General features: G+C 39.9%; 1 protein-coding gene across 1 annotated transcript in view; it reads right to left on the bottom strand.

Moving 5' to 3' along the window:
* Window positions 1–319: 319 nt before the first annotated feature.
* Window positions 320–10950, bottom strand: part of hs1bp3 (HCLS1 binding protein 3) — a 70331-nt gene continuing 59700 nt past the window's right edge. Inside the window, exons 5-7 of the mRNA XM_048531588.2 lie at window positions 9802–9950; window positions 4973–5111; window positions 320–3405 (exon numbers count right to left, since the gene is read on the bottom strand). Coding sequence (XP_048387545.1) covers window positions 3168–3405; window positions 4973–5111; window positions 9802–9950 — 526 coding nt within the window. The 3' untranslated portion in view covers window positions 320–3167. The remainder of the gene's footprint in view (window positions 3406–4972; window positions 5112–9801; window positions 9951–10950) is intronic.

Here is a 10950-nt window from a genome sequence, read left to right as displayed (position 1 = left end):
CCTGCCAAGCAAAACCCCATGGAGTGCTCACAGATACTTTGAGTCATCTGAAAACCTTATCCAGACTTCATTGAAAAATCAGGCATGTGAATTTTCCAGCCAATCAGTGGGAGGTGATCTCTGTCTCGCTTTAGGGAGTTAAACTGATCCAGTTGAATGAAGGCAATAAATGTTCTTCTAATAAGCATCATTGGAATAATCACAAACATCTTTATACATTTATAACAAAATTCACATCTGGCAATCAATGCTTTTTGTCACATCGACATGAAGTGGTGCAGACAGAGTTAACTGCAAAATTTGTTTTGGATTTGTCTCTTTTTATTAAAATACATCTTGCTAGGTTTAGAAGCACTTTAGTTGCCCTAAAGTACTGTCCACAGAAAATAAGTTATACACACAGGAAAACTTAGTTCAGTCCAGGCAGTACATTACATCGAGGGGAGAAAGAAACAGATCAGAGAATAGCTTCAGAAATGCTTGCACAAAGGAAATCTCTAATCAGTTACTCATTAAATTTTCCCTATGGATTATATATAATTATACCAGTTTAAGCAGAGTACCCTTCCCAAATTTGTACATGTTCAACATACAGTTAGTAACAAATCAAGAAGTCCAGAGGGCTTTTGACAGTTTTGTCTCAATTTAGATTTCTTATAGCCCTAATTAAAAAGTCAATGCTGACAATAATCAAAATGCTTCATTATTTTTACCCTTTTCTTATAGCATTGCATATTCAAAATGAATATTTCATCAGGACAGAGTATAGTTGTTAGTCTGAAGGTGATGCAAAATTTAATTTTACAAAAATGTATTGGATTTTCAGCGACATTCACCACAATTGTCAGGTGTTGCAGTGGAACTAACAACATCAACACAGGGTCAGCAGTACCTATCACACATCATCCAACTGGAAGACAACTGTTTAATTTTACATGAATCAAACTCCAGTCAAATTTTTCTGACAGTTGATAACCTAAAGAAACATGAGCATTTGCTCTAATCATGTGGGCAATAGATATGTTAAGACTGGAAGGTTACTGGAAAATGGCACTTATCAAAGCAAAGCACTTTGAGCTGCCCACCTTGACAAAACTGGCCGTCTTACTGCAGCTATCTTTCTGACACTGATGCAATATAAAAGGAGCTTTAGTTTCTCTGCCTCTATCCACAGGCAGCTGTCAGTTAATTCTCAACCCACCTCCTGTTTTGGCTGGCAGATAAATCGGCAGGATACACTGATTTAGAAAGCCTTTCTATACTCCCCGTCTACATTCACACAAGGCTTGGCTCTGGGTAAGGTGTGACAAATGTGGATTCACAGCCCATTGCCTGTTATTGAGCTTATGGATAAAGGACCACATAAGACAAGTGTGACTACAGTTTTTCTCACTACATTTGTCACCCTGTGGGCAAGTAGGCACTGGTTAAGTTACTTTTGATTGTTGAATTCAGTAGTTTTGAAAACAATAGCCTGGATAGCACGTCATTTTTTTTAAAAAAAGAAAAATAAACCATCCTCCAATACATTTGGATGAGGAATTAGCACTCAAGTTCACCTTCATGTTCTTATACCACAATGACTAAGTGAATATCCTTCACATAAAACAACATTTAAATCATATTCAAGAATTTGGAAACCAATCTGCCTTTTAAGAACATCATGAAAACATTGAAAGAAGGCTTTTTCATCTGTATCATATTTTCACTTCATATGAAACTGGAATCTCTACTCAGTTACAATTCCAGTCACCCCTTCACTTTACATCCGTGCGTATGATATTGTCATACACCTTGGGAGAAACAGTGCAAGAGTTGCATTGGTGACATTGGTTTTGTGTCTTCGTGGAGGGAGCAGGGGGTGAGGGGAAGGGTAGGGGTTGCAAGCAAGTGCAGGATCATTCAGAATTAAACATCTGCCCAAGTTCCCCCGACTTCAGGTGGCAAAAACCAGTGCGATGCCCTTTCTTCCATCTCGCTGAGATCCGGTGACTCATCATAGGCTCGTAACGAAACCAGAACCTGTTCCACCCAAGTTTGCAAAACCAACGGGAAACATGTAATCCTCCTATTTACATTGACTCGTACAAGATACTTTATTATACTCCATTGGTATGTTGAACAAGTTAACCCACACATTCTAATGCAATTTTTAATTCAAAGTTCATTACGTACAAAACCTCTCGCAAAAAACACTGTATATTTAGCAGTTAAGTGGAATAGAAAAACTGCTACTGCCACATATTATATATATCTATACTTTATATTACCTCATACATGTGGATGAATTTCTCTACAGTTTTAATTAAGCCGGAGAGAAAGCTACATTATAATAAATATTGCTGGAGAGGAACAGGGATACTTCTATTTGATCCAGACGCAAGCTTTCTCCAGTCCCAGCCTATTTTCATTTCTAATGCTGCTCCTATATTTTAATATGGCTCCTACCTCCTGCACAACATCATTTGTTGAACTGAAAGTACAGGCTGGGGTCTGAAGATCAAAGTAATAACTGAGCCACAGCCTCTCTCCAACAGATAGATATGTACATTCATTTCTGACCTTGACATAAACAATTGTAGATGGGAGAGTTCAATACCCAAATGTTAATGGATACTGCAAACTGACATTTAGAACTGATAATAATGCCAAGACACATGGATATTTTTCTTTTTGAATTTCCAAAAAAGGTCTTAATTTGTAAGGCTATATGCCATCAGAAATTTCTTTATTTCTTTCTTTTAAAAACAAATAAAGGCATCACTTCTTTGAGACTTACAAGATTGTAGAACCTTCTCTTATATTCTTGCTGCATATATATTGTCTATTTACATGGTCACCCAGCCAATGCATTTACCTGGCTATCACGACCTTCGATGGGGGAAAACAAACAAATTGTAGCTCTCTTGCTTATAATTTTATGATCCCATCTCTGAACTATGAGCAGGAACCCTTATTTTCTAATTCAGAAACTTCAGCGATTTTAAAACCTTTTCTTTGCCTCAGAAACATAAAAGTAGCAATTTTATTTAAGCCTCTTCCATCCATGGGTAAAACTGAATATTGCTGAAGATTGTTTTAGTGCATTTGGAGCTTATGATGTTTTGCTGGTAGGTCATAGAGGGTTAATACTTAATGCAGTTGCGAGATACTGCTGGACAGCCTGTTCAAAAGAGATCGAGTGTGTCACTACTCAATTTCTCATTCTCTTGAATGTACTTCAGAATATCCAGTTCATCCATGTCAGCTGCCTTGCTTTTAAAGGAACTGTGTTCTGCTGCAGGATTGTTCCTTATCTCAGGTGAGGACTCTGTCTTTTTAGGTACACTTGGCTTGGGTGGTACACCTGGCTTGGTTTTGTTGCTGGAACTTAGCTTCAATAACTTATCCAAGTCATCTTCAACCCTTAAAATAAAAAAAAAACACAAGATGAACATGAAGAATGACGTTGATAGCTGTACGTATTTTTTAAACGTATGCTGGAGTGCCAATGAGGTGGCTGCCTGTCCCCTCTCCATACCCTAAACATGAAATCAGTCACAAATTGACCACATTCTGAAAAGCCTGTCCTGCCGCTGTAGTGCTTTAGCAACAAGCCATCACCCTCGTGGGAGAAATCTCCACCTTTGTGAGCTACCAGCAGGCAGGCAGCTCTGGCTGTTCCAGACCTCAGTGGTGCTGCTGGGACTTCTAGAAGATACAGCAAGAATAGCAGTGGTGGTTGGAGACAGGAAGCTCCAGCTGAGCATTTTGAGGCCGGCACCTAGTTACCAGTGGGGTGTGGTCTCCAGAAAAAAATTAGCAACTTGTTTGCTCTAAAAACAAAAATGTTTTGGTTTGTAAAATTCATACCAGAGCACACCATGCTTGACAGAGTGTCAGCGAGTGCAGGAAGCAGATTTCCCATAGAAATTAGTAATTCAAATCGAGTATTTCATTTTTAATAATTGGCACTTCCATTTTTATAGAAACTCTGATCCCAGATTCTAAATAGAAGTCACATGAAGGCAATGTATTCTCAAAAGAAGTGAAGCATAAAAATAACTCTGTTGACATAGTTTAGTAATCCAGTTCTGACATCCTGTAGAGATAGAATAGGCAAATACAGAAGTTGTACACTGAGAGCTAAAATGCAGGTGACTACATTTAAGGAAGAAAGGACATGTCCAAAGGAAGCTGGTCAACACACAAAGACAACAGGAGACATGGCTGAGGACAGCAATGAAATAAAGGAGAAGATTTATTTACAGTTGATATGCTGGATAAAATTTAATGGGTAGGAGAGTCATTGGGGAGCTTCAATTCACTGGAGAAGTGAGCTACAACTGTCACTAGGGAGGAAATCCCAACTCAGAGCTGCTGTTTAACAGGACTGGTGAATTTCTCTGCAGACCCAAAGCACCACCAAGACCACTGGCCACATTTGGTACTGCAAGCAGTGCCCAGATTCTAAGTGTCAGAGGCAGGATTGGGGTCCCCAGGTGGAAACGGTGTGCTCGTGCCAGTGTGTGTGAGCGTGTCAGAGTGCTTGAAGGTTGGATCAGCTAAAACCACAACTATCCCTTAAACTTCTGGACAGGTCTAGGAGTGTGAGAGCAGCAGGTAGTTATCTGCAGAAATCTTACAGCCACACACCCCTCTGCCACCTGTAAAACCCACTGGTAAATGTGTGCACATTTAATGAATTTGTCTTATCACCTCAAAGTATTTTTCGGCTTTGCTCACCAACAGATACTGAATCCACATGGGAACACAAATATCCAAACGTAACATCTCTAGATTCGATGACATAATTGCGTGTTGGGCTGTAATACCAGTGGAAGACAAGGTACACACTTCCAGGAATTATTACCACAGCTATCTCTGAGGATATCTAAAGGTCCAAAATTTGTAACACTGGCCAACAGTAAAATATTTGTTCCAAAAATCCTAAAAATCAAGATAATTGCCCATCCTGTTAACAATTAAATACCTGAATAATTCTTCGGTGCTTTCATCAAAGTTTACATTTGCAGCACCAGCTTGGAGATCAAAAGCAGCTGGAAGTAATAAAGGGTCATTAGCTTGGACAGTTCCACCCAAGTCTGGATCCTCAAATAATCTGAAAGCAGCTACAGAAAGAGAGTGTGTATTAATGGATAAGTTATCACTGCATTTCAATCTGAATTTCCTGCTTATAGACCACATGATAGCTGGCTTACATCTTCTGTAGACAAACATGTCCCTCCTCCGAACCAAAGTCTGATCCTGTTTGCCTTGGGATATATTGGGATCCATGAGCTCTCACATAATGCTGCTATAAGACATCACATGCCCTGCCATCTTATATAGTGTTTCAATTAAATAAATATTATACAAATTATTAATGCCGCTTAACCTGTCTGTGCGCTTACTATTACCCGGTTTAACATCACATCCACTGGCTGTAGATCCCATCTGAATTGCATTGAAATGTCAATCTAAGTTATACACCCAAAACCCTAAAATTGGATTTAAACCTTTGACCCTCTGACTTGAGGAAGGGTCCAACCACTAAATCAGACTAATCTCCACCACTTCACCCATCTGCTTGATCAAAACCCCTTTGTACATGTTACCAAGGTATGTTTTCCTTCAATTCTTAATTTCCAGAGCATACCCAGCTGGCTGTTGACTGGATTCTACTCGTAAAGCACTCCAGACGAATTATGAACCTGCCTGTATTCTGAAGTACACTGGAAAAGATGGACCTCTTCCTGTAATTCAGGGACCCTTCCACGCTGGGCAGAAACCATGTTATCAAACCATGCATTTTTAGCCATAAATTACTGATTGAGAGAGAGGGAAGTAACGGTAAATGCATCAGTTAGCAAAATGAATGCAGTAATGGGAGTTGATTTCTCACCCACTTTGAATAATTTGAAAATTAAATCTTGAAGCTACAGAAGTTCTTGTAATATGTGACCAAGCATCTGTTAAAATGTTTTTAAATGCCAGAATTAAAGACAAACAAGAGCTTACCTTAAAGCCTAAAAGTTGGCACAGAACAAGTGAATTAAAGAATGAACACATGACAATTTTATAAACTCTTTTTCCTGACATCAAACTGAACATGCTGCAGTGGAAAAAAAATCAGATTCAGTGACAATTTTTAAAAGAACTCAATTTGAAAAGTCTTTTCATAAGCTGGTCACCATCAAACTGATCAAAAAAAAAACTCTTTCAGAGATAGTAGGAACTGCAGATGCTGGAGAATCTGAGATAACAAGGTGTAGAGCTGGATGGGCACAGCAGGCCAAGCAGCATCAGAGGAGCAGGAAAGCTGACGTTTTGGGTCTAGATCCTTCATCAGAAAAAGGACCCTTTCCGAAGAAGGGTCTAGGCACGAAACGTCAGCCTTCCTGCTCCTCTGATGTTACTTGGCCTGCTGTGTTCATCCAGCTCTACATCTTGTTATCTTAGAAAAAGAAACCTCTTCAAGTTTGATATATGCATTACATATGTTGAAGGTTACACATTTTGTTATCTCATGTGCAAAAATGTCTCTAAAATATGGAGTCCCAGTGTGTATATATTTTAGTTTCAGTGCAATTGTGTTTTGGAAATTAAGAATTGAAGGAAACCATACCTTTGGAACGTGTACAACGGGGTTTTGGTCAAGCTGATTGGTGAAGCTGGGGATATTAGTCTGATTTAGTGTAGTACCCTTCCTCAAATCAGAGGCTCAAAGGTTTAAATCCAATTTGAGAGTTTTGGGTGTATAAAACTTAGATTGACATTTCAATGCAGGTCAGATGGAATCCACACCCAGTGAATGCCATGTTAAACAGGGTAACAGTAAGCACACAGACAGGTTTAGCAGCATTATTAATTTGTATAATATTTATTTAATTGAAACGCTATATAAGATGCTAGGGTAGGCAATGTCTTAGAGCAGCATTATGTGAGGGCTCAAGGATGCCAATATACTCCAAGGCAATTATGTAACAATTCAAGGACCTATAGCCTGAGGACTTTGGCTCAGAGTCAGAGTCAATGAGCTGGAGTGAGGCCTTCTGGACACTGAGTATCAGAGACGGGCAAAGTAACCACGACAGGTTACATCCCTTGGACCAGGGTGATCGTGACCTCAAGGAGGAAGAAACTGGGCCTTGGTCACCCATTTTTCCAATGAAAAACTGGTACAATTTGCATCTAAGTTGAACCATGATGCATGTGTTATTCTGCACCTGCTTCACAGGCACTACAATATCTACAAGTTATATTAGCAGATGCCTTTACTATTTACCCAATATGATCATCTACATACATAAAACAGCATTATGACGACTGTAAGGGCCCCTCTTCTAAACGGAATGCCTCAAAGGAAGCTTGCATTATGCTCGTTTCCCCACCTAGCAAGAGACCTCATTACATTTCTTTTTAAGGCTTGTCCCCTTATCAGTTCTACACAACTCCCAAAGATGGCTGCTGGTCCAGGATTGGTACTCATCCCTTACTTTACCACTGGCGCTGCCTGTGAACCCCAACATTTACTCCACAGTCATTGCCGATGAGATGAATAGCCCAAGTAGGATCTTATAAAATGAGTGAACTAACTTTTGGAGAAATCAACTGCTACCTGGGAGGAGGGGATTAATCATATGGAGATGTAGGTGACAGTATCCATTAGTGTTGAGGAGAATGACAGGCAATCTTATTACAACATTAGATACAGAGAGAACTTAATGGGCTGGATGCTGACAGGATATTCCCTTGGGGGAAGAAGCTAGAAATGGGGAATAAAAAGAAGATGTCTCACATTTAATACAGATGAGGACACTTTCCCCTCAATGGGTTTATGAGTCTTTGGAGATTTCTTCTGGCCCCCACCAAGAGTGTCAGAGATCATTCAAAGAGCACAAGGGCAGTAGATATAGAGGAATGCCGCCCCATGCAAACTCCCCTCCAAGCCACTCACCACCTGAGTTGGAAAACATATCAACCTTCCTTCAGTGTCAGTGGGTCAAAATCCTGAAAGACAACCACCCCACCAAGGTTGTGGGTCTACCCACAGCATGTGGACTGTGGCAGTTCAACACCATCTTCAAGGGACAATTAGGTGGGTAGGGGCACCTGGTCAGCCAGCAATGCCCATGTCCCATGAGTGAATAATGAAGATATTGCAGTGGTCGATAGATTCTTGATGAACAAGGCAGTCAAAAGGTATAGGGAGCAGGCAGGAATGCAGAGTCCAGATGGAAGTCAGATCAGGCATGGTCTTTAGGCTAATTTAGGTAAGTGTGAGATGCTGCATTTTGCAAAAAGTAAATCAGGGCAGGACTTATACACTTAAATGGTAAGGTCCTGGGGAAGTGTTGCTGAGCAAACAAATCTTAGAGGACCGGTTCATAGCTCTTTGAAAGTGGAATCACAGATAGACAGGATATTGAAGGCGGTGTTTGGTTCGCTTGCCTTTAATGGTCAGTGCATTGAGTTTAGGAGTTGGGAGATCATGTTCTGGCTGTACAGGACATTAGTTAGGCCATATTTGGAATAGTGTGTGCAATTCTGGTCTCCCTACTCTAGGATGTTGTGAAACTTGAAAAGGCTCAGAAAAGATTTACAAGGATGTTGCCGGGGTTGGAAAGTTTGAGCTAAAAAGGGAGAGGGTGATTAGGCTGGGGCTATTTTGCCTGGAGCCTCGGAGGCTGAGGGATGACCTTATAGAGGTTTACAAAATCATGGGGAGGATGAATAGGGTGAATAATCTAGGTCTTTTTCCCAGAGTGGGGGCGGTCCAGAACTAGAGGGGCATAGGTCTAAAGTGAGCAGGAAAGATTTAAAAGGGACCCAAGTGGCAACATTTTCACACAGAGGGTGGTACATGTATGTAATGAATTGCCAGAGGAAATTGTGGAGGCTGCTACAACAACATTTAAAAGGCACCTGGATGGGTTTAGGAAGAGGAAGGGTTTAGTGGTTAATGGGCCAAATGTTGGCACATGGATCTAGATTAATTTAGGAGATAGGGTCAACATGGACGAGTCGGACCAAAGGGTCTGTTTCTACCTTGTACAGCCCTGTCTTATTGAATGGTGGTGTGGACTCAAGGGTCCAAATGTACTACCCTGCTCCTAATACATATGTTCATAGGAACAGGAGGTCAACAACTCAGTCATATGGGCAAAAGATGACCCTAATTTCAGATGAACCTTTGCCTTCATAATTGATGCATTCACCAACTGCATGTAATAGTTAATGTACCGAGAAATGACTGCAACCAATTTCTATCCCAACTCCAAGCAATATGTTCCGAACTTCCACCAGTTAAAATCTGGCGACTCTGAGCCGATAAAACGTCATGAATAAGTTGTATTATAGCTACTTGTCCAGCATTAATATCAATAACACAGTCATAAATGGTCATGTCTTATTTATATGCCTCAAATAAGGTTGTACTGTAAATTATCAAAGCAAAAATTCTTTAAAAATGTTGGTTAAGCCTGCAAGAAAATATCTGCACCCTCAGATAATTTGGCAATTCAGCAACAAGATTTCAGGGTGAGCTGTTTCTGCAATACAGATCATCCAGTGATGTCTTAATTAAGTGACAGATGTCTCAATGGAACAGTCATTAGGCTGATCATTTGTGGTGATCTCAGTGGATAAATGTTATCAAACTAACTTCAAATAAAACAAGTCAATAATGGCATTAAAACTAGCAGACAGATGTACATTGGAAATGAACATGTATAATCTCCATCAGGGAAATTGCAGGCACTCCACATCCATGAAAATGAGGCAGTAAATCTAACTATTAGCTCCTAAGTCAAAACGCACCATCATTCAAAAAGGATTTCTTCATGGCTGGGGTGGTGAAATTTTTCACCAGCTCGAAAAGACTAGCGTCAGCATCTACTTCCTCATCAAAAAGTGAGAGCTTTGGTTTAGCTTCCTGGTTTGAAGCCTCTGTATTCTTCAAAATGTAGCTGGAAATAACAAACAAACAAACAAACAAACAAACAGGACATTAAAGGGTAATGTCTTTCCACATAGTCCTCCCTCCAAAAGTAAGCATTTGATGCCTTGACAAAATTTACATTCTTCAAGACAGGTAATCCAATAATTACAACATCTCCAAAAGACTCACAGCTGAATAAGATTTCACAGCTATTTAAAGAGAAAATTATTGTTCCTCCAGTTTTAGAAATGTGGGATTTTTACCACGTGAAGCAAACGCTGAGATTGTAGGTCACAAAACATTGAAAAAAATTGTAAAAATCATTGTTATTAATTGTGAACGCTGCTACGTGCAATGTAATCTTTATCAGTTAACACATACATTTAAAGCTGTCACTATGATATGGCTATCGTTGCCATTTCTTCTTTTAAAAGGAAGATAACTTCTGGTCTTCAAACTCATTGTCTGTTTCTATTTTAAGGAACCATTGTTTGAATGCACAATGTGCTGACTGTGCGAATAGCTCAATTCTACTTTTTTGAGAAAGGAGGGGAAAGAGGCGCCAGGAGTTTTTGAAGATTGAAGCAATTTATTCTTAGTCCATTATGTTCAGCTGAGTCAGTAGACAAGAAACCCTGCCCTTCAAAATGAGCACTTCTGGTTTTAGTCATGTTCCTGGTCTAATTATGGATGGGCCACCACCAACAACTTTCCTTTCCCTTAAATTTATTCTCCACCTTCGAAGAATCATATTTTGCTGGGAGGTGGGGCTTAGCAGAATTGGAGCACTAGGAAGGATCTGACCAGCTATATAAGAAATATTTTAATTAGCAACAGCAGTAGGCCATTCGGCCCCTTGAAACTGCTTTGACATTTGATAAGATCATGGCTAAACTGATTGCGGCATGAACTCCATTTTTCTGCCTACCCCTACCTTCACTGATTCCCTTGTCAATCAAGATCTAACACCACTTAAAAAAATGCCAATGACCAAGACCGCACTGATGTGTGGGACAGAGAATTTCACA

Source organism: Stegostoma tigrinum, chromosome 4, assembly GCF_030684315.1.
Source record: "Stegostoma tigrinum isolate sSteTig4 chromosome 4, sSteTig4.hap1, whole genome shotgun sequence".
NCBI classification, from domain to species: Eukaryota; Metazoa; Chordata; class Chondrichthyes; order Orectolobiformes; family Stegostomatidae; genus Stegostoma; species Stegostoma tigrinum.
Note: the sequence above shows the minus strand (reverse complement) of the source record. Positions and strands in the feature narration are given on the sequence as shown.